General features: G+C 44.8%; 2 protein-coding genes and 1 long non-coding RNA gene across 5 annotated transcripts in view; 1 reads left to right on the top strand and 2 right to left on the bottom strand.

The window, feature by feature from the left end:
• Nucleotides 1-12,653, bottom strand: CYP51A1 (cytochrome P450 family 51 subfamily A member 1). The gene is made up of 11 exons (XM_083189424.1): nucleotides 12,351-12,653; nucleotides 11,068-11,232; nucleotides 8,978-9,076; nucleotides 6,600-6,776; nucleotides 5,667-5,793; nucleotides 4,356-4,530; nucleotides 3,882-4,001; nucleotides 2,587-2,782; nucleotides 2,093-2,188; nucleotides 1,817-1,985; nucleotides 1-379 (listed from the first exon to the last, which is right to left on the bottom strand). Exons 2-11 carry the CDS (start codon nucleotides 11,224-11,226, stop codon nucleotides 195-197), a joined length of 1,503 nt encoding a protein of 500 aa, XP_083045550.1. The 5' UTR covers nucleotides 11,227-11,232; nucleotides 12,351-12,653; the 3' UTR covers nucleotides 1-194.
• LOC146081287 (uncharacterized) overlaps nucleotides 12,474-23,945 on the top strand; it is a 19,416-nt gene continuing 7,944 nt past the window's right edge. The window contains exons 1-2 of the long non-coding RNA XR_014475106.1: nucleotides 12,474-12,884; nucleotides 22,249-22,315. This is a non-coding gene — a long non-coding RNA (uncharacterized LOC146081287). The remainder of the gene's footprint in view (nucleotides 12,885-22,248; nucleotides 22,316-23,945) is intronic.
• Nucleotides 16,078-23,945, bottom strand: part of LRRD1 (leucine rich repeats and death domain containing 1) — a 21,106-nt gene continuing 13,238 nt past the window's right edge. For 2 of the 3 annotated variants that reach the window (XM_083189421.1, XM_083189422.1), the window contains exons 3-6: nucleotides 23,705-23,903; nucleotides 20,147-20,308; nucleotides 19,854-19,974; nucleotides 16,078-18,933 (exon numbers count right to left, since the gene is read on the bottom strand). In XM_083189421.1, coding sequence (XP_083045547.1) covers nucleotides 18,750-18,933; nucleotides 19,854-19,974; nucleotides 20,147-20,308; nucleotides 23,705-23,903 — 666 coding nt within the window. In that variant the 3' untranslated portion in view covers nucleotides 16,078-18,749. Of the gene's footprint in view, nucleotides 18,934-19,853; nucleotides 19,975-19,997; nucleotides 20,309-23,704; nucleotides 23,904-23,945 lie in introns of those variants that run through there. The other variant, XM_083189423.1, reaches the window with a different exon arrangement.

Here is a 23,945-nt window from a genome sequence, read left to right on the forward strand (position 1 = left end):
AGTAATTAAACTTAAATTTAATCCAACATATTTACAAACAGATCTAAACCCTCAAAAGGGAAAAAAGAGAAAAGAAAAATAAACATTAATATTTCACATTCAGATTATAAAATACATAACATGTACAGTAGCAATTAAATTCAAGTTTCCCCAAGTAATGTACAATGTTCCCATGTAAAAAAGACAAATACGCATTACATTTTCAGGTTCCTCCTCCTGTATCGGATGATCGGGTTATTGGGGGTGTGAATCATAGTTGTATAATTTATTGTTGGAAAATATCCATCCACCAGGTCAAACTCGTACAAGCGCAGCATCGTGGACCAAATGGTTTTGATCTGAGCGTAAGCAAAGTTCTCCCCGATACAACGGTGCCGACCTGAAACAGATAAAGACTTGGTCAAAGCCTCACAATATACATTCTGTATTTACTTATGGGAGGACAGAAAGTGAAAGTAGTCTGCGCTGTAGGAATTGCATATTACCCTCAGTAACATTGGTAACTATTAAACTAGGGGTGGCCAAACCGGTCCTCAAGATCTACCAACGGTGCATGTTTTCCAGGCAACCTGTGGATCTATAGTAGGAATGAATGCAGCAGGTTTGAAAATGTGACAGTTAGTAATGACTACAGCTGTGCACCAGCTAGGCGATCTGGGGAATGTGACAGTTAGTAATGACTACAGCTGTGCAGCAGCTAGGCGATCTGGGAAATGTAACAGTTAGTAATGACTACAGCTGTGCAGCAGCTAGGCGATCTGGGGAATGTGACAGTTAGTAATGACTACAGCTGTGCACCAGCTAGGTGATCTGGGGAATGTGACAGTTAGTAATGACTACAGCTGTGCACCAGCTAGGTGATCTGGGGAATGTGACAGTTAGTAATGTCTACAGCTGTGCACCAGCTTGGTTGATCTGGAAAACGTGGACCGTTGGTAGATCTCGAGGACCGGTTTGGCCACCCCTGTATTAGACTGTGTAAGAAACGGGATACGGTTGATGGGTTGACCTAAAGATGGTCGACATCCTGGAAGGTCAACAGGTGTCTAGGTCGACATGGGTTAGCCAACATGTGGCATTTCATGCCCTATCATCCAGTAGGGCATGGCGGGAGATCAAATAGTGCCCGAAGCATGGCGAGCCATGTGAGGGGATGCGTTTCACTTAAAACAGTGTCCGTGTCGACATTTGGGTAAAAAAAAAAACAGTGAAAAACCCCATGTTGACCTTTTGACTGTCAACCTAACGCATGTGCCCACCTAAACACCTGTCGACCTTGTCCCATGTCGACCTAGACACCTGTCGACCTTACAGCATGTCGATCTAATGACTGTCGACCCAATGATCCCATTCCGTAAGAAACATGCACAAATTATATCCGTATATGCTTATGATATGACCCAATGGGGTAAATGTATAAAGGTTGGAAAAGTGGTATCTATCCCCATAGAGAATGTTATGTGCAAGGTGATATTGCACCAGCCAATCAGCTACAATATGTAAATTGACAGTTAGGATCTGATTGGCTGGAGCATTATCACCTTGCGCATAATGTTCTTTAATGGTGATAGATATCACGTCTCCAAGCTTCATACATTTACCCCAATGTGCTGGGTACTAACCTGGGAAGGAAGCCATGTGACTATGGCCTGCGCCAACTTCGCTAGAACCCCAGAAGGGTACATCGAACACCTTATACCACTATGTACTGCTTAATACCATTGGTTCCATTTCGGACTGGGATTTTGTATTGTTCTCCACACGTTTACCAAGTATCAGTTTAAAAATTGCTGAGCAACGTAAGTAATTGTATTACCTGCCCCAAACGGAACGTATGCAAACTTCTCCCCGGACGCTGGATTCTCATGCAGGTATCGGTCAGGATTGAATTCTGTGTTTTTCACCCAAATGTCCTTAAGACGATGGTTAACGGTGGGAGACACACACACCTGGTGCCCGGGGGGAATGCTGTATTCTCCAACAGTCTGTAAAGAAACAGTCAACAAATATGGCAACCCGTCAGTCACTGTAACCATGGTAGCGAGCAAAAAGGGCGTGTAACATACAACATAGGAAAGAAGGTGCTACTGACCTGGGGTGTCCTGGCCATCCTCATCATCGTCATGATAGGGGGTCTAAGCCTGAGGGTCTCCTTTATGCAGCGGTCCAGGACTTGCAAGTCCTTAAGCTGTAAATATGAAACAGTCTGCTATAATTGTATTGCTTTTCAATTTCCATCATTTAGAACCATGATCAGTGTCCCATTTTCATCAGTGACCAGCAATGGTCACTGATGAAAATGAGACACTGCCGGGGGAAGCCGCTGGTCGCACTTCAGGGCTAGTCGCGGGCACGTGCTCCCTAGGACCCGTACATCCATACATACATATCCCAGGCGATATTGGCTAGAATCGCCCCGTGTGTATGGGACTTAAAGGAAATCCATGCTTGGGTACCGACTGAGGTGCTATTTAAGTCACCTGTGTTCAAGCAGCGATATCCCTAAAACCTGGTCTGTGGGTGAGCCTTGAGGATCAGAGTTTCAGAAGCACTGGGGAAGAGGAATAAAGGATTATTATCTTTAACCTGGTCGTAGCTCAGAGGTGGGAGATCCTCCCCACACACAGCTTTTTGTTCTTCGACACACTGATCTTGAATCGATTTGTTTTTAGCAAGGAAGAAGCCCATCCAGGCGCTGGTTGTGGACGATGTGTGCTGTCCTGCGAGCAGTAACCCAATGAGCATTCCCGCTACCTCGTCATCATTCAAGGGTGTGCCGTCCCTGCAATGTGAATCAGATAGGAGGGGACACATGAGCACCATCATACTGCATTGTAGGCACAGGACACTAATGTGGAGATATGGGTATATACGTGGGAACAACAGCTGAATAAATGGGCCCCCTGTGTGGTCAAGTAGGATAAACATGGTGGTTTGGGGATCGGGTTGAATAACTCCTCCGGCCAACCTCTACTTTGGACATGCATTACCAGTATGAGATTGATGTCAGTGCCATCGCTGACCAGCCCTGTGATAGCTTTTCTTGTACAAATTGTTATAGAAACCTCAGTGTGTTATCAGTGAGATATATACCACAATCACAGGTTATACAGGAGGTACAGGAATGAGTGGCATTTATACATCCCAGCACGCTCAATGTAGGCTTTTCCCACCATGATCAATGTCCGATTTTTGTCAACACATGGAGGTGTCCACCAGGGCTGTCTTAACAGCATTGCCTACAATGCCCGGGCAAAGCAATGCATTTGGGGGCCCGTCCACACCCATTTGTGTCCATCTCGACACTTGCTTCCGTACAGTTAATGGTTGTCAGCACTCTGATTGGTGCATAGTTTCAGCCATCCACCAATCAGCATGCAGATAGCCATTCACTGTCTGTCTGCAGGCTGGGAAGCAGCTACAGAATGCTTGACTCTGATTGGTGGATAGCACCAGCCAGCATTCTCTAATTCTAATTCCCAAAAAGCTCCTGGAAACAAATGCCCACATTCCAATCTGTCCCAGCTAGAAGGCCCCCAAAATTGGCAGGCCCTTGAACAACTGCCCATTAAGCCCATACAGCAAGATGACCCCATTGTCTACATTATGTTATATGCTTTTAAGTCCAACACCTAGATCACTCCTAGTATGACACAGGCTTATTAGTGTGATTGGAAAATGACCTAACACACCGGCTTATAGTTGTGTTCTTCCACCTGCATTTACCAGCAGGTCTTCTAATGATCCAACAGATTTTAAACTGGGTATTGGACATCAGGTTCATGCATGGTGCCAGGAGAAGCCATCTTGGCAGAGACATGACGGCTACTGGTATACCAGCAGATCACAGATAAAGAATAGCTTTTGGCTCAGAAACCTACTTGTAGGTGGCATCTAGCAGTGTCTGCAGCATGTCGTCCTCCTTCTCCTCACACTGCCTACGCTTCTGAATCACTTGGTAGAAGATGTGTTTAATCTCTCTGTGCGCTCTGTCCCTGCGCCTGGAAACGGGAGAATGTTATCAATAAATGGACGACAACGAGAGTCCCACAGCACAATCAGGTTTAATAAGCAATGCAATACAAGTAACCAAATACACAGGATTGTCTTCAGGAACAGAAGATCTCCAGTCACCAATATCCAATGGGAGGTGGCCAATTCTGTGGGCTGACCAGCGCTGGTCACAATGCAATCTTGGTTCACTTAGAACCAAAGTCTCCGGAAATGCCTCAGATATATACCTACTTCAGAGCGAATCAATAGACTAGGTTTTATCAAGACTGTTTCAACCCACAAAATGGCTGCCTCCTTTCTGTATATGTATTTTGAGAAAGCCTGACTTATTTCTATTATACCTGAAGCTTGGCAAAGGCAGCCAACCTGGAAGAAGCCAGGCCTCATGAGTGAACCCCCCGTCCAGGTCAGCGTAGAGCTGGGCCACCCTCTCGTTTAGCATGCTGCGGATCTCTTTACCATGCAGACACCGACTGGCGGTAAGGATGATCAGCTCCGACAAGGCTTCAAACAGGTCTGGAACAGAGGGTACGTTATTTACTAAGTATTATTGGCAATTGATCATTCCTATTAGTTACTAGGGAAGGGAGACAATAAAGGTAGATGAGATATACGGAGGTTGTTACATTTCAGTTGTTTGCATGTATACAGTAGCATCACTGGGGACTAACAGGAGCTAGCAATAAGCACACAACCCAGTAGGGCTAATAACATCAGCACGGGTTGGGATCATTGGGTCTACAGCATGATGGTCGACAGTCATTAGGTCGACATGGTTCTAGGTCGAAAGGTCATTATTTCGACAGGTCATTCGTTCGACAATGTCAACAGTCAAAAGGTCGACATGGGGTTTTTCACTGTTTTTTTTACCTGAATGTCAACACAGTTGACATGGACATAGTTTGAAGTGCACCGCATCCCCCTCGAATCGCTCGCTATGCCTCGCAGCGCTCGGCACACTATTTTATTCTCTCAAAACGCCCTAGTGGATGGTAGGGCATGAAATACCGCCTGTCGGCACATGTCGGCTCAAAAAAACTGTGAAAAACCCCATGTTGACCTTTTGACTGTCCACCTAGACATTGTCGAAACTAATGACCTGTCGACCTAGAACCATGTCAACCTTTTTCAATGTCGACATAGACCCATGTCGACTGTTTCCCATGTCGACCTAATGACTGTCGACCATTATGCTGTAGACCAAATAACCGCATTCCCATCAGCACAGTCATTAACAATATTTATACAGAGATGTCAGAAGGGGACTGAAGCAAGGTGGACATTAGCATTTTAACTTACTTCTATCTAACAGAGAACTTAAAGGACAATTATTTAGAAGTACAAAAGCTTATCAACCTTATAACATTACATAAAACAGTCTGATGGTCAAGTAAAACAGTCCCCCACCATCGCTCCCAACATTTACAATGCCCAATGGCACATAGAAAACTTTTATAGTATAAACATTATCACAGTTCATCCTCAAGGCACTCTAGCAGTCCAGTTTTTAAGTATATCCATGCCTAAACACAGTTGAGTTAGTTTCTCATTCATTTTGATTGAACCATCTGAATCAAACATATCCTTAAAACCTCCACTGTCAGGTTGCCTTCAGGACAGTCTGGAAACCACTGTTGAATCATCACTCTTACTTTGAACTCCACTATCTCCCCAGCGTTTGAAGTATTCCAGGGTCTCCTCTTCAATCAATCGCACATGTGTTTTGAAATGAGCGATGTTCAGCCCAGTTTTAAACATTTTCTTCTGTTCCAAAAAGATCTGTAGGGGGATAAAAAAAAAAGGTCAAGGATGGGTACAATATAAACAATCTTCCTACTATGCTGCCACAAATTATGTGATAAAATTATTAGAGACATTTCTTAATGAAGACATGTGAAGTAGAATACACATCTTAGTAAATTTCCCCCAATGTTTATTATTTATTTATTTACACTTGCTCTGAGAAGGATCAGCGTGATAATTTTACCAGATGCCAGTAGCATGGCTCAGCTGTTGGACAAGACACACTGAGCACTGCATAGAGATCAATTTTCCCCTTCAACCCTGTCTCTGTTGGGACATGTTCATTGCTTGGAGGCACCGCTGAGATCACGACATTTATCAAAAATGGGGATTTTTTTCCCTACTTCTACAGTATTGCATATCTTGTTACCTGCACAAAATTAAAAGTCATAACCATGTTTTTAACTCAAAGATGTTTAAAAGTATCACAACAAAAAAAATAAAGTGAATCTAATAGTGTGTACACACGGTCCGATTTCCTTTCCAATCTTGACGATATAGTCAACATCGGATCGGCATCAGAATCGATGCGCGTTCATGTATCGCAAGCCAGAAAGTCTTGGCTGCCTTGACTATATAGTGCAGATCTGCACTATATAGTCAAGATTGTATGCAAATCGGATGTGCCTTGCGATCCGATCCCGATCCGATCGTGTATCGCATCTTAAGGCACATCGAACCGTGTGTACACACCATAACTCATAAAGGTCCGCTAAAAATAAAGTGAACAGTTTAAGAATAAAATAAATAAATAAAATAAGAAATGCCTATTTTAATCTTACCGGGTTAGGCACATCATAAGCGACCCCTTTCCCAAACACCGGAGTGGTGAGACGAGCATACACATCTTCTGCATTCAGATCCTCATTCTTGCTGTTAAACAGCAATGCGGCAGATTCACTACCGACTAAGTAGGTAAAGGTTTTTCCCACCATGGTGAAACTGAAGACTGGGCCATACTGTAACCATAGAAACAAAAATAGTCAGGCTGCAGAGATTATTCAGTGTCGTAGTGCATAGTGCAATACATCCCATCTAGTAATAGGTGCAAAGTGGGCATTAGAATAGAGTCCCATTTATGGCTAGAAAAGCAGAAAATAGAATCAATTTGTACAGTAAACCAATGGTTTTGTATTACGTAGTAGATTGATGTTGAAGAAATACACTGAAATGCACCAGGGCTTGACTTGCATTTAAGTGCACCAATCCAGTCTGTGTGTGTAGTACAAAGGGCCTGATTGGTCACCTGCAAATTTGTAGCCACTGCCCAGACAGAAAGAAAACCCACCTTGTGTACATTTGTAAGTGAATTGCAACAGTTTTGCAATCCACTATCATGTCGCACATCCATATGCAATTCCATCACCACCGACTGATTTTCACAATCTGTGCAAAGGTAAGTCTGACCCTTTTACAACTCAGAGCCCAGTTGATCGAGGCTATGATGACATCACACACCCTCCCTTAAACCGCCTGGGCACAGCAGGTGTCCACCCTCAAACACATGCGCAATATGATTCATATGCATGCACAGTCATTCGATAATCGAACATATTGCAAATTCAATCAATTCCGAATCAGGTCTAAAATATCCCATTGGTAAACAGAGGGGATAAACCATCATTCATGATCAAAACATCACTCTAGTCATGTAGTGTTCATTCTAGAACCCTGCTTCTTCCAGCGTATGTGCAGTTCCTTTTTCCTGCCTAGGGTGTCGCTGTCTGCTGTGGGGCTTCTAGTAAAGTAGTAGTTTTGAGATACAGACTGCTAGAAACAGCACAGCAGACAGCGGCACCCCAGGCAGGAAAGAGCAACTGCACATACTTTGAAAGGTGCAGAGTGCTAGATTGAACACTAGGCATGGCCATCAGAAAATTATGTTTTGCAACTATTAATGTTTCTGATAGGAGGGCAATGTTTGTTTTTATTCAACTCTGTGTTGGCAATGGTGGCATCCATCTCCTGCTGTGAATTCCTCATGTTTCTTATGTCACAGAGTTTGCAGGAGTTTTAGCAGAGCTCCCATGTTTGTTTCCACACACACACACACACACACACACACTTGATAGTTCAAGCCATGATGAGGCACTGGTTACATGCCATGGCGGATAATCACATGACAATGATGGCCATCCCTAGATCCATATGAGGACTGCATGAACAATACACATAACACCAACACAATCTCTGAATGGAACTAGTGCTTAGGAGGCTGCATGTTTATTCTGGTTCGCAGATCCGACAGAACACTATTCACCAGACGTGGGGAGGCAGTGGTGTTTTTTTTTTTTTTTAAGGGAGCGCTCCCCATAAAAAAACTCCACTGAAGGGGTTAAGGTAGCACATACATCTCTTTGGGCAGTATTCAATGAGAAAAGTTCTCCGTGTTTTGTGGAGAATTTGTGCTTTGTTCGCCTTGGACGGAGCATTTTGCTCTCCAAAAGCGAGCAACCCTATTCAATGTGAAATATTCTCCGTCTTTCTAAGTGATTTTCGCCGTCTCTCTCCGTGTAGAAATTCTCCATCTTTTGATGGAGAGCTGGAATGTGAACTTTTAAACTAAAAGGTTTTTTTTTTAAATTTTGGTGTCAAAAAAACAGTTGTTTTTTTTCTGTGAAGGGGCATGTTATTTTTATTCATGTGCTTATAGCACATGAATATATATTTAATTTATAAAAAAAAAAAAAAAAAAATATTTTTATTTTTTTACACAGTGCAGCCAGCAGGGGGCGCCGGAGCGCTCGAGCCGCTCATTAGATATTCATATATTCACTGCACCCGATCGTTAATATGCACGATCGGGTGCAGTGAATACTGGGTCCCCCGCTGGCTATAGGGGGGGGCAGCCTGTGCTGCCTGGGTTCCGGAGAGCCCCGCTCCCCTCCACAGTCCTCTGGAGCAGCCAGGCAGACTTTAATCTCTCTGGCTGCTTCCGTCCCCCGGCTCCCTGAAAGCTCCCTGCCGCGGACGCTCGTCCGCTGCAGGGGTTAAGACTCGCCGCGAGTGGCGGCGAGTCTTCAAAACATTGAATAGTGGGAGCAGGAGGCTCCGGAACATGGAGAGTGCATGGAGAGCGAAATAAAACGCTCTCCATGCACGGAGAACTTTGACATTGAATACTGCCCTTTGTGTGAAAAAATAAAACATACAAACTCACCTTTTCATAGGCGTTTTCTAAAAATTCGATTGGACTTTTCCCAAAAGAAATGGCATGTCCCAGAAAAGGGATAGAAGATGAAATGTAAGGAGGGTATTTCTGCGGAGTTAGGAAAGTAAAAGAGTGTTCATTTTGTTATTTCTTACACAACCATATTCATTTTACCATTTCTACAGCTACATAAATTCCTGTGTCACACACAAGCGGTGTGTAAAAGTTCAGGTGCCCTGGTGTGCATTAGTGATAATGTAACTTTCACATGTTTTTACCATAAAGGAGTTCTACAAATAAGAATATCAAACAAAAAAGGTTAAATGTTAAAGCACTCATGTCAGTTTGTGACAAATCCCAGTACTACAGACATTATACAGATCTGACACGTTGCTTCTATTAGTATTCCTACTACCTGGCTTGTATCTTATATCGCTCAGTCAAGTCATAGGGGGGTATTCAATGTCAGGGGTACGGCTGTCGAGCAAGCTCGACAGCCGTGCCCCTGTCCCGTTCTCGCTTTGCTCGACTGGAGCTTGGCGGTCGGGATTCAATGTCCCAGCCGCCGAGCGGCGAGAAAGGGGCGTGACCGCGAGTTGAGGGTGGAAATAGACAAGCTCCGGCCAGGAGCTCGCCTATTTCCGGCTTTTCTCGGCAGAACGAGCCCGTCAGCTTGTGATGTCGGGCTCATTCTGCGGAGAAACCCTGTTCAATGCTGTCGGGGAAGACAGCATTGAATAGGGCCACGCAGCCATCTCCCCCGTCGGTAGATGGCTGCGGGAGCATGACAGTTATTGAATACCCCCCTTAGACAGACGGTCAGACAGTATAATATTTAACTATCTGTTGTGTATGTCTTGAAAGTGAAGTAGAGGGTGTTACAATGAAAAACTATCAAAATAACCTATTATATTGTTCTTTGCTGACAAGTGTAACAAACATGGATAAAAAGACACCGTTCTCGCCCTCAATTTCCTTTAGGTAACCAGCTTTTTGACATTTTGGGAAATCATCTGGTCTGCACTAAACTGCACTGGCTTTCCCTGTGGGCGATAGTGACGCGCGGGACCATGCATTGCTGCAGGGCATACATATGGAGTGATCAGTGCTTCGTTTCTAAGCGATCTGGTCAGATCACTTAGAAATGGGGCTGAAATCGCCTCGTGTGTATGCCCCTTAAGAGTTTAGTGTGGGACAAAGACAGACAGCCAGGCAGCGAAATGATCCAGGTGTCCTCAACAGATCACTGACAAAATAAATCTCCCTACAGCCCTTTAGAAACATTGGTCATATGTTGTGAGATCCATTTAAAACAGTTGGGTCTTTTCTGACCAGTTTGATTGGACGCTGCACTATACAGGCAGTAACAACCTCCCTGTCAGGTTGTATTGATGACTCAATCAGCACAAGCATGTATTAAGCCTGAAGGACAATCTGGGGACAACCTAGACCTGGTCATCTGGTGATCAATTAAACATCCTAGAAGCCATGTTAATCTGGTGTCTAATTTGTTAGCAATCCTGGCCTCCAGTGTAGGGTGGCCAATCCCGGGATTGGCGGGATCCTGGGATTTGGCCTGCGCTCAGACGCTGCCCAAGAGTTCCTGATCCCCGGCCTGCATTCTGGAGCAGGTATGGGCAGTCTGACCTGCGCAGTCTGGCCATCACGCTGCCAAGGCCACACCGCCCATATCCGTTCCAGAGTGACCACGCACCATTGAATCCTGTCTGCAGCTCCGGGGGGCTCTGCTGTTGCTGCCACCGGCGACGCCACCCACCCCTGTCTGCAGGATGTCTGCCCTGCTCCTGCTCCCTACACCCACTGATGTCTGCCCTGCTCCCAGCCACCCGCCCATGTAAGTAAATGAATGTGTGGGGCGGCCAGAGTGGGGGGACAGGGCCTGCTTACTGCCTGTACCGTTTAGAGATGTCAATCCCAGCAATCCCGGGATTGCCTTCCCTACTCCAGTGTACTGGAAATGGGCAGAATAATAGCAACTAACAATACGACAGACGTAGGTATATATATATATATGGGTATTATTACCCGCCTGCAAATATTATTATTATTTTTCCGGTATCCCACCATTGCAAACTTACCACATTTTCAGGGTCGACAGACTGTAGGTACTTGAAGGCCTGTTTGGACAAGTAAGCCAAAGCTAGTAGGAAGGCGCAGGGAAGTAGCACCATAGAGGCTATACTGCCCCCTACTGCCTCCTCCAGCAGGGCGCCCCCTGCCTGCAACAGACTCAGCATGCTCACCTAGGAAATAAAGAATATACACTTATATAGACTATACACACCCAGCTTATTTCTGCACAACAGTATGCCATGCTGGAACCTATTATTATTCTGGAAACAGGAAGAAATTGAGAAATACTAACATAAAACAAGCATCTATGGTATTCGACGTGCAACCGTCCAGCTTCTGTGGAACCATACCTGCCAACATGAATGACCAGTTTTGTTATTTGGGCATGCTTAATTGGTGACAGGGCATACTGGGATGTATAGTTCCCCACAGAGGCGTAAAGGTCCCCATACACGCTGCGATAGTAGTGTGTAATGCATGGGTCTTCAACCTGTGGCCCTCCAGATGTTGTGAAACCACATTTTTTCCTATGAGAGCATGCCAAAACTGTCAGGTCATGCTGGGACATGTAGTTCTACAACATCTAGAGGGCCACAGGTTGAAGACATGTGGTGTAATGCAATGTGCGATCACATAGTACAAACAGTATGTGCTGCACATACTGTTTGTACTGCCCGCGGATCGCATCGCACGCAAAATGCATGCGATGCGATCCAGCCGATAACGCAGCATGTATGGGGGCCTTAACTCTGAGAGGCAATGCAGTCATCTGCCGCCGTGCTCCTGTTCCCAAGGGGGCACCTCTCCTCCCCTGCAAGTTTGAATCAGTTAATTGAAAGCCTTCAATATAACTCCTGTGGCTGACTCCCCCCTCCTAACAGGGCAATATGCGTCTCACTCCTTATTCTCCACATAATTTTTGAAAGTGTCACATACATACATACATACATACATACATGCATGCATGCATACATACATACATACATACATTTATGCTGGCGTGTATGCTTTTTTATTTTGGGGGGGGGGGCAGCAATATTTATCTTGCCTCTGGGCAATTGGGACGAATTAATACCACTGTTCCCAATCCACAACAGCTGGATGGGCGCATGTTGAATAACCCTGTTCCCCTGATATAAAGCACTGAAGAGTATTGAAGCTAATATTGATACTGTAATGACCATAAGATCAGAGAGAGAAACATAGATAGCAAATTGTGTGTGTGTCATAGATATATGTGTATATCACACACTGTGTATATATAATAAATATATAATGCTGTACATACCTGTAGGGATGCAGTGGGGATGTGAGGGCTCCTGCAGTTAATATGAGCCTTGTATCACCTTCCCCTCTCACCACTTTTGCAGGCAGACAGAGCAGGGGGGCGGGAGTGGGCGTGGCTCCGAGGTCAGACGCTGTCAGCTATATCCCCGCCCCCTTCCAGGGAACCCCCGGTGTTACGGAGTTGGAAGCTACCGGGAGATGTCAGCGCTGCACCGGACGGGACGCGGAGCAGTTTCCTCCTGCTTAAGCCAGCACGTAGCTCCCGGTGTTGGTAGGAACAAGACAGCGCCGGTACTGCTGGGCGGAGCCAGCATGGGGAAGGGGGCGGGGTAAGGCTCCGACCGCTGTGTGCTGTTACCTGACGCTTCGGGCTGATTGGCTGCAGCCTGCTGAAGCGATGTCTGCCTATGCAACGTCACCGGCGGCTGCTCCAATCGCTGAGGCGCTGGTCTACAGCCAGTCAGGACGCCGCAGAAGGGATGGACATCGTAAGGCAACCGTCAAATGATGGGTGACGTTCGATGAGGTGGTGACGGTAAAAACAATTACAATCGAATCGACAATATCGATGGTTTAAAGCCATCGTTGACTCGATGTCAAACTCAATTTCTTGTTAGCAGTGCCGCCTCCCCAGTCCGTGCAGAGCTGTATTCTGTGCATGGCTCCCGGGGTTGGTACACACTAGCACTGTGATGTATTTCTTTATCACGTGTACAAAGAAAGCAATAGAACATTCTCCTGCCACTAAATATTATTGGTGGTTGCAGCCCATGGGGGGGTTGGGGAGTGGATTTTTAGATAGACAGTGTCTAGATAGTCAATAGGTTGACATGAAAAAGGTAGATACATGAAAAGTACAGTGGCCAATCCCGGGATCCGGATCCTGGGAGTTGGCCCCTAAAACGCTGGGATTTCAATCCCGGGACTGTAGTCTTCAATCTCGGGATTTCAGGATTAGAGGGTGCTCAGACGCTGGTCGGCTTCTCCCGTCCCCAGCGGCACTGCGCAGCGTGATGAGGTCAGAGGTCACGCTGCGCAGGCTGCACGGCCGCCTCGTCCTGGCGTGCTGCCCTCTTCTCATCAGCCCGCCCTCCCACCAGCTGCATCAACCACCCACCTCCCGGCTTCACCTCCCCTTTGGCTCCACCGGATTTACCGGTGCACACCCATTCATCTGTCAGGCTGGCTCCTGAGTTCACCGCCCACCTTCCCAGCCTCACCGCACATGTAAGTACAGACATTCCTCACTTAACGACCAGGTTCCGTTCCTACAAGCTGGTCGTTAAGCGAATTGGTTGTTAAACGAACCTATATAAAACCCTTAATACTACTGAGACGTGGGTCGCTAAACAGGCTGGGCAGGTCGCAACTGTGAGAGGGTAGGCGGGCAGGTCGTAAATCTGAGCAGGCGGGGTCGTAAGTCCGAGGAGTCACAGCACGGACGCTAAACAAAGGCCCAGGTCGTAAGTCCGGGTGGTCGATAAACAGGTAGGTCGTTAAGTGAGGAATGTCTGTAAATATACGGGGCGGGTTTTTTTATTAGGGAAGCCAATTCCTTTCAATCCCGAATGCCCTGGGATTGGCATCCCTAATGAAATGGTTGTGTTTTTTTTTTGTAAGGTTAATGCCAACACCTGTCCACATGAACCCTCAATTAGTGTAAATGCGAACCCTCACATGGATCGTTTTGGCACACTTTACCCTTCCCATTGTAGTCCACATGGTTGGTAAAGTCTAAAAAAATTCAAAACATAAAACATTTTTTGAGAAAACCTCATGTCAACGTTTTCGACCATGTCGGCATATTGCATGTTGATCTTTTGACGGTCTATCTAGACAGTAGATCTATCAACCGGAACCAGGGGGTTCCGTAAGAACATATACATATTCTCATGTATGTAATATATGTTCTGTATGTATTTCCTAGGGATCAGCATTGTAGTACGCATAGTGCACCATGCGGCAGCGATGACAGCACGAGAGGTCATGGATGATGGAGAGGCAGGGGGTGACTGGGCAGTCAGTAGGTGACAGGTAGAGGTGGGTGGCAAGGAGATGTAGATAGTGAGAGGTAGTGGGTGATGGAGAGAAGCAGGGGGTGACTGGGGAGTCAGTAGGTGACAGGTAGAGGTGGCTGGGAGAGGCATAGAGTGACAGAGGCAGTGGGTGGCAAGGAGATGTAGATAGTGAGAGGTAGTGGGTGATGGAGAGAAGCAGGGGGTGACTGGGGAGTCAGTAGGTGACAGGTAGAGGTGGCTGGGAGAGGCATGGGGTGACAGAGGCAGTGGGTGGCAAGGAGATGTAGATAGTGAGAGGTAGTGGGTGATGGAGAGAAGCAGGGGGTGACTGGGGAGTCAGTAGGTGACAGGTAGAGGTGGCTGGGAGAGGCATAGGATGACAGGGCGAGGTAGACAGTGAGAGGTAGTGGGTGACCGAAACAGGCAGGGGGTGGAAGGTGCTGCCAGGGAGAGGCAGAGGGTGACGTGAAGGGCAATAGGTGACTAGGGAGTCAGTTGTTGACAGCAGAAGGCAGAGGGAGACAGGGAGAAGCAGTGGCTGATAGCGAATGGCAGAGGGTGAAGGAGAGGTAGGATAGGGAGAGACAAGCTAAGGGGTTTATTTACTAAGGTAGGAGATGTATTGAAGATGGGATGTTGCCCATAGCAACCTATCAGATTCTACTTATTTAGCACCTTCTAGGAGATAATAGATAGAATGTGATTGGTTGCCCATAGCAACATCACATCTTCAGTAGAACTCCCATCTTGGAAAATGTACCCCTGACAGTGGAAAGCAGAGAATGATAGGGAGAGGGTTACAAGTTGATATTGCTTGATGAGGAGAGGCAGAGAGTGACAGGGAGATAGTGGGTGACTGGAGTGGCAGAGGGTGACAGCTGTAAGGTGGCTGCAGACAGTGACATTGACAAAGATTAAACCAGTTATCAGGAAAACACACTCAGAGTGTCCCTGACTACTGACACTGCTGTAAAGATCACTCAGTTCCAGCACTCCGACTCCCAGTCATCTATCAGTCAGGTCTAAGGTACAGTTTTATCTAAATTATTCCAACACAGTCATGTCACTAATCTAACCGCCACCATCTACTGATTCTGTGTAATAGGACCCTACACTTCTGCACACATCTGACAGTCACTAGCCTCCCAGAGCCATACCTCCCAACTGTCCTGATTTTGGCGGGAATGTCCCGCTGTCCCACCCCCAGGCAGCAGTGTCCCGCAGTGGTGGCGGGGAGGAGCAGTTGGGAGACTGTACACTTGCTGCTCTATAAAAGAGAGGGACAGAGGCAATGCCGGCAGCTCATAAAACTTTGGGCATGTCTCCTCAGCTGTAAAAATGGCGTGAGCTCATGAGAAGTGCTCCAGGCCCCATAGCCATGAGTCCACACCCATTCATTTTGGGCATGCGCCTTCGGTGTGCCAATTTATCCCTCCTAGCATCTGGCAGAAATTGCTAGGCATGCTGTAGCCTCTGATTCACGCTAAATTGTGTCATCATGTCCACGCCCCCACACCGCGCATGCAAAATGAGGCCACTCCCCCTCAGTGGTCCAACCTGTTTGCCCCCTCCGCATTAAGCAGCCAGGAAATAGGTAAGTATGCATTAATATGGGTTAGTGTTACTGACCAGAATATCTCCACTGAACTGGCTATATTTTTTGTTTACAGCAATGACACAACATAATTGATTAATTCACTCATTTAATACACCAAAAATAGCACAGTGCATGGTTACAAAAATGTTGTTACAGTGTGTTGTAATATACAGTTTCAAATAAAAATGAGAAAACTCACAGAACATAGACCCCTTAGGATTGTATGTCCTTATGACAGGGGGGGGGGGTCAGTGAGAATAGGTGCAGTCTCTATCTGAATTATCCCCAAAGATCTGACGATGATTGATCTCATGAAATGTCCTTATAGTACAGGTTCCCCTTTAGGTGAGCCCCCTCAATGTCCCGCATAGGAGGGTACTCCTAAGCCAATGAAGCAAACACTTCATTTGTCCCAAAGTACTTTGAAAAAAGCATAATTCATATATTATATATATAAACAGGTCCTGCAATGTCGGAAGCTTTGCAAAGTAGGCTGTATCAGACTGCATTGGCTAGAAGCTAGGTAGGGAAAATGGAAAAGCCATGTTATATACACGGCAGAGACATTTTAAGAGAGGAGCCTCCACCTCTGTCCAGGTCCCCTCCTCTCTGCCGGCAGCACTGCAGCACTATAGAGACTGAGCTCAAGAGGGCTCAGACTCTAATACGCAAATTTGCATATTTGACTCCTTCAGTCGTGTTTTTTTTTAAGGTAGTGCTCCTCACTGAGCGAGTTTATTAGGGGGAGCGCTACCTAAAAAAAACCCCACCACACTGTGTGTAGGGTCCAGGCAGCGCCGCTGAAAACTATGTCAGCCGCTGCCCAGCCCGGCACCCCGTCCCTGCATGCGGCAACCTGGCTTGTCATGAGCCGGTGCCGCAGGCTGTAATACAACACCGGGGTGTGTGTGTGTGTGTGTGAGGCAGAGGCGCGGCAGAGGAGAGGGAGCCGGTAAACACTGGTAAACTACCGAGAATTTTCCGGGCTTGCCAGTCTGGGCATTAAGACGTGGCCCGGAAAATTATCGGGATTACCAGTGAAAGGGTTAATGAGATGTAAATTTGCAGCAAAAAAGTGAAATATGGTGCAATATGTCAAGATTTTTAGTCATGAAAATGTGCGAATTTGAGGAAATGTGCGATTTTGTCTTAAAAAATGAAAAAAAAAAAAATTAAGTGGGGTCCCTCCTCCTGAGCATAACCAGCCCCAGACTCTTGGACCGGTCATAGTTCCAAAAATACTCGGGACAAAAAAACTGGGGATCCCCCGTATTTTGGAACCAGCACCAGGCTCCAACAGTCCGCGGTGTCATGCCACAGCCGGGGGACACTATTTACATAAGGTCCCCCGGCCGTATCATGCTCACCAGGACAGGGTACATGGGGGAGTGGGGACGCCCCCAATAAAGGGGTCCCCTCCAGGCTTCACCCGTCCAGGGCTGAAGCCGGTGTCCGTGGGCCGGTGACGCTTCAGCCCATATTTTAACACAGAACCATACACAATGATCTGTGCATGGTTCTGTCAAATTCACCTGTCAGTACCTGGTCTATTGTTTTTTTGTGATTTTTAGTAACGTTTACCAAAAATCGCATTCCATTAAATTTGCGAGTTGTATACTTTATAATGGGAAAACATCTGGATGCGAATTGAAGTGTTACTAAAAATAGCCAAGTCAGAATGTGCGAATTTGTGGTAAAAAGTGCAATTTTTCCCCGCAAATCGCACCCTATAAAATATATACGAATTGTGGGACAGTTTTTGCGATTGTATCGCAAATTCGGACCCTATTGTTTATTTATTTATTTACAGTTTCTTATATAGCGCAGCCGATTCCATTACAGTTTCTTATAGTATAGCGCAGCAGATTCCGTTAGTGTCTTATATAGTGCAGCAGATTCCGTTGCGCTTTACAATAGTAGACAGTGGTAAAACAAACTGGGTAACAACAGACAGACTTGGAGGTAGGAGGGCCCTGCTGCAAGCTTACAATTTATAGGGATATAGGAGGGAAACTATTAAATTTCACCTATACTTTCTGCCTACTGTCCTCACTGCACGCCACTGGGGGTAAGTATTAATAAAATGGGTACAGCATGTATGATGTGGGCCCCATGGGACTCAGGGACCCGTGCACGATGAACTCAACTACAATTACTAACATCAGCGTAATGAGGATTTATCAAACATAGTAACCGGAATTTGTTGATTACTAACTGCTTAACTACATGTAAGAAAATTTTTATTTAAAATGTTTTTGTTTTTTTCTCTTGTGCTTAAAAGAAAGATAATGTCGTTATTCCAGCACAGTGTATTTTATTATTCATTCTTCTCTGATATAAATGGTGCGAAACATGGTGGTGGGCATGGACAGGGATATAAAAACCACAGATGAGGGCATTTTGTACACACTGTGGGCAGAATTCAATTCAGCGGATTTGCTGCAGCAACGTTTAGCTGTGTACATCACTGCTTACTATGGTCGCCAGACATTGCTAATGTATGGAGAGCGAGGGGAAACCAGCAATGTTATCACAAATTGCCTTCGCCCAACCATTCTGGAGGCACCGTGAGCAGTGGCGTAACTAGATACATGTGGGCCCCATAGCAAAAGTTTCTAAGGGCCCCTATTGCTGAAAAAATGTATACAGCATATGATACTTTGACAGGCAAAGTGGGCCCCTCTCAGCTCTGGGCCCCCCTGCACCTATGGTAGTTAGGCCCTTGACCGTCAGGCTGTATTGTTGACTCTGACCCTGCACCCCAGGAGACACTGACTGCAGAGACTCAGATCTTTATTGCCCTTGTAGTGAGTTTTATCACCCTGACTTTTAGTGCAACATCATATAGATCGGCCATGACCAGCACGCGGATCAGCTGTTCGGTGATGGCGGCAGGGCTTACGTCGGCCTGTTTGCCCGTTTTCCAAAGGTTCAGCATGTGCAAGATTTTCTCAGGAAACTGAAGAGATCTGGAACAGACATTGTACATTATTATGTGATAACAATCCTGACTGTCATGTCCGCGTCTAGATAGGGCTGCCACATTGTCTGACCAAAATGCCCTTTCTGTCATTACTTCTAATGATAAATGTGCATTACTTCTAACACTGCACATTTGTGATAGTGATACAAGGGCCTGTTTACTAAGCCTTGGAGAGTGATAAAGTGGAGAGATAAATAAATAGCCAATCAGCTCCTAACTTCTAATTTATTTGAACAATGGTACTTTATCTCTCTTCACTTTATCTCTCACTTAAAGGCTTAGTAAATAGACCAACACGGTAGGTAGAGACTTAAAATAGAAACAAGTCAATGTAATATAATAGATGGGTTATGAGTTATACCCCTTTTACACTGCAACAAAAACCCGGGTCAGCGGCAGTGTAAATGGGGAACCTGAAAAAAAAAAAAAAACGGGTCCATTGCTGCTATAAATTCTGAATTAGACAAACATCTCTAGTGGCTATTGTGGTACCACAGCGGTCCCTCCAGAAATTCCAGGAACTTTACATGGGTTGGGATCATTTGGTCTACAGCATGATGGTCGACACCACTAGGTCGACATGGTTCTAGGTCGACATGGTTCTAGGTCGAAAGGTCATTAGTTCGACAGGTCATTAGTTCGACAATTAGTCGACAATGAAAAGGTCGACATGGGGTTTTCACTGTTTTCTGACATGAATGTCAAAACAGTCGACATGGACACAGTTTAAAGTGCACCGCATCGCTCGCTGCTCGGGCACGGTGCCTCACTACGCTGGGCACACTATTTTATTCTCCCACCACGTCCTAGTGGATGGTAGAGCACGAAATACCACCTGTCGGCACAATATTGCCAGTTAGGTGAATCTTTAAGACAATACATTTTGTGATTTTTTTGTGTCTTTACCTGTTCTTTCCTACTACTTGGATATCTTTATCTCTAAGCTGAAGTTTCTTGCAGAAAAATGTAAAATCTTCTGTAAGGACATTGCATGAGACGAGTTTGAAAATCTTCTGCATAATCTTCTCTAGAATAAATAAAACACAGCAATGAAAAAGTGTTATTGTGCGCCACAGTTCATAGATGTTCCACTAGATGGCAGTGTTAAAACAAATAACAATGATGACTGAAATGAGTAGGTTTAGGAACAAGAGAATGGTTAGATTATTCCCTTGGCATCGCCCAATCATTTTTCCTACCTTCCCGAATGCCATTAGCCTGTAAATAGCATCCAATTGGATACAGCTGTTTCTCTTCACACACAAGGCGAGGAGGTTTTATCATAGGATTATCATCAAGATTAATCTCTTTCAGTTTCTTGAGACGGTGGATGTCATCAGGCAACGATGTCAGATAGTTACCTAGAACATATATTAGTCAGCGTCTATGTTTGTATTTGCAAAAAAGAGGCATTTTCCAAATGCACATAGAGATCACACAATTCCTCAGACACTGGATAATATTTTGTGCAGCATTTTAATGGCATATGGTACAAACAGATCTCAAACTATATTTGCTATAGGCATAAGTATAAGGCAAATATATCAGAAACAACGGGCTTTTGCTGCCAAAAATATATACGCTGCCAGGATGTCCAATAAATTCAGCAGTTAGTTTCCTTGAGCTACAATTGGCCAAATTTAACAATAAATTCCTGCAATCAATGCCTGATACTTTATTGTTATGCGAAACTAAGCTATTCTTGATGTCTTCCATCATTGCCATCTTCCAGCATATTGGGGACCACATTTGACCAGTGACTTTTGGCTTTCCAAGACCTGTTATTAAATATTATTAATTACTGTGGTCCCAAAGTGAAATTTCTTGTGGATCTAATAACAGTGTTCACTGAAAATGGTTTTGATTTTGACTTATACTATCTTTAAACTATGGGGACTGCAATGGGTACTACCATTGTGCCAGTATATGCTTTGGACATACCCTTGAATATGGGGACAGCAATGGATGCTGCCATTATGCCAGTATATACTTTGGGCATATCATTGCACTATGGGGACAGCACAATGGGACGTACCATTGTGCCAGTATATGCGTTGGACATATCTTTGGCACAGCAATGGGTTCTACTATGGTACCAGCATGTTAGCACCTTTATGCACTTCTTTGAGCTTCAACATGAATTCCAGTGAGCACATTTGCTTTTGCCATTGTTTGATTTGGACCGGACCTTTGGCACATTAAATTGACTATGTTAAGTCTGCATGAAGTCCATTTTTAGACTTCACGTTTGCATCAGCAATCCAGTAATAGTAAATTCTTTGTAATTTAAAGTGTTTTATTAGCTAAAACTTTTCAGCCTACTAGCTTCAAGTCAGGCAAAATCTAAGTTCCTTTCAAAACTCTTATGACTCTATACAATTGACTATTGATGTTCAAAAGATGTATTAAAGATTTATTTCACAGGGATATGATTGGCGTCTTATTGAATAAGCAAAGAGGGAAGTCCTATCGATTTCCCCAACTGTATTATTGACTTGGTAGGACATACTTATGAAAATGGTGAAATGCTAAAAAAACAATCACTAGTCCAAATCTATGAAAGCATTACAAACTATTGTTTAGGTTTATTAATGAACACATTATGCCAATCTAGTAATGTTTATGAGCTTCCAGCATAGCCAGAACCTCAAAACTATTAATACATCCTATAAGGGACACCCAGGAATGACCCTTTCCATCTAAATTATTACAAACCAACAAACTGGTGCTTTAACTGCATCAAGCAATGAGCTGTTCGTCTATGACCACAGAGGAATTTGTTACTCACTCTAAATATAAATATCCAATTAGGATGTATATCTTGATAATATATATATCTCCTTAATTTGTTTTATTTAAGGTTGATGAAAAAGAAAAAAAGCCTTCATGAGAGGATCGCTGTACACCGTTTAGCCATCAAGAAGGTTTTAACCTCAGTGATGAGAAAGCCATTGGCTGACCATTTTGTTAAGCTGCAATATAATGTTACATATGACTATAGACCATGTGATATGTGGGAATGACCAATCAAAGTTACTCTTTTGCTCAGATACACAATAGGTCCTTGAGTTAGGCATCCTAAGCCTTAATGGGCTTTAGTTTTTTTATGCTATTTAGTCCTGTTAATTGCATATACATTTTGTTTTGCTGGTCTGATAAATCTATATATTTCCTTATATTGGGCTTTAGTTTCTTTGATTGGACTAAAGTATATACAATGGCATTATATCCTGTTTTTACTCATCCACTTTTTTGATGACTCAACTACAATGTAAATGGTTTTCCTTTCTTTATTATCTAGCTGTTCTTGCTATATGGAGATTGCGGTGAGGTACAATATGGGGAGTGTGTTTATACTGGAGCAGCAGGTATGTTATACACACACAGGCTGTGCTGGTATTTGTAAAGTAACAGCAGTGATGTTTGAATAGTAACAGTGATGGTAGTTTGTACCGTGAGTCAGTGAAGACAGCTTTTACTCAATGTAAGGGTGTTACGTTACCAAGAATACATATACAGGTTGAGTATTCCCTATCCGAAATGCTCGGGACCGCGAGCATTTCGGATAGGGGAATTTTCCGGTTTTTGGAATATTTTTTTGCAGCCATACTTACCTGTCCCCTGATGGTGTCCGGTGGTCCCTCGGCGTCCACGCAGTCCCCGGGCGTCCACAGCAGGCCTCCGGCATCTTCTCCTGGTCTCCAGCGGTCCCAGGAATGCATTGCGCGAGTGTGCGCACTCGCGCAATGCATTCCTGGGACCGCTGGAGACCCAGGAGAAGATGCCGGAGGCCTGCTGTGGACGCCCAGGGACTTGGTAAGTATGAAAAGAGGGTTAGGGGGTTAAAAAAAAAAAAAAAAAAATTTCGAATGATTCCAAAAACCACGTTTTTTGGAATAATTCGGATAAGGGATGTCCGGATACCGGATACTCAACCTGTATAACATCTCAAATGAAGATACGCATGCGTGCAGTGGTGAAACTCGTGGGTGGTGAGCTCAGGTGCAAAAATATAACAACCCTCCCCTCCTTCACCCCAACACAAGTTCACAATATACAACATGGCAGTGGATGACAGGGAGAGGCAGGAGGAGGTAGACTGAAAGGGAAAAACATTGGGTGACAAGAAGAGGGTGAGGCTGCAGCAGTGGGCCCTTTAGTTCACAGGAGCCCAGTGCCCCAGTTCTGCCTCTTTGTTCATGCAATCCTTAGTCTAAAGCTGGCCATACATCTATAGATCGATTGTCAGATCTGGCTGGTTGGAACAAAAACCTGGTTACGGATGAGAGCAAATGACAGTTGACCATTTGCTTTGAAATGCTGGAAAACTGCCAAAAGCTGTCATTCAGATTTTACCAGGTTTTTGATCCAATCAGCCCAATCTGACAATCGATCTGTAAATGTATGGGCCCCATAACACAATGTGAAATGTACGTCTAACACAGAGTTTATTTCGACCAGAATATCTGTTTGGAACAAGTGGAAACTACCTGTGTGAGATTAGTTCTAACGAATAAATGGTCATTAGCAGGCAGGCTCCAGAGGAGGGGCTACAGCACAATTCAAAATTCAAATAGGGGAGCCACACCCACTGCCACCAACTTCTATCCCAAACGGACTCACTGTCAGTTGGTGTTTCTCCCCTATTTGAATTTTCAACTGTGCTGCAGCCCCAGCTCTGTAGCCGTCACTGGTCATTAGTGTATTTGCTTTGCTATTAGCCAATGGTTCCTAGTAGAACATCCTTTGGCACATACCATTCAGAAGCAAGTTCTGGAGTCCATCCATGGCAGTAATTGAAGCAGGAATGCTGGAAAGTTTGTTGTTACAAGCTCTGATTTCCACCAGATTGTTCATGCCCGCAATGCTGTTTGGAATGGATTTCAAAGCATTGTCTGAGATGTCAAGATTCCTTAGATTGCTCAGTTTGCAAAAGTCACTTGGGAGAGCTGTAATCTGAAGATGAACAATTAAAGGATTGTTAGTTTTCTTTTTGAT

The sequence above is a fragment of the Crinia signifera genome, chromosome 5 (genome assembly GCF_055691185.1).
Source record: "Crinia signifera chromosome 5, ASM5569118v1, whole genome shotgun sequence".
Taxonomy (NCBI): Eukaryota; Metazoa; Chordata; class Amphibia; order Anura; family Myobatrachidae; genus Crinia; species Crinia signifera.

What these genes read in the sequence shown, in the direction of transcription:
- CYP51A1 (XM_083189424.1), bottom strand. Translation starts at nt 11,226, where the DNA reads ATGCTGAGTCTGTTGCAGGCAGGGGGCGCCCTGCTGGAGGAGGCAGTA. An exon ending in CTGTCGACCCTGAAAATGTG is followed by an intron (nt 9,077 to 11,067) that starts GTAAGTTTGCAA and finishes CTAACTCCGCAG; the next exon opens with AAATACCCTCCTTACATTTC. An exon ending in CTTATGATGTGCCTAACCCG is followed by an intron (nt 5,794 to 6,599) that starts GTAAGATTAAAA and finishes ATCCCCCTACAG; the next exon opens with ATCTTTTTGGAACAGAAGAA.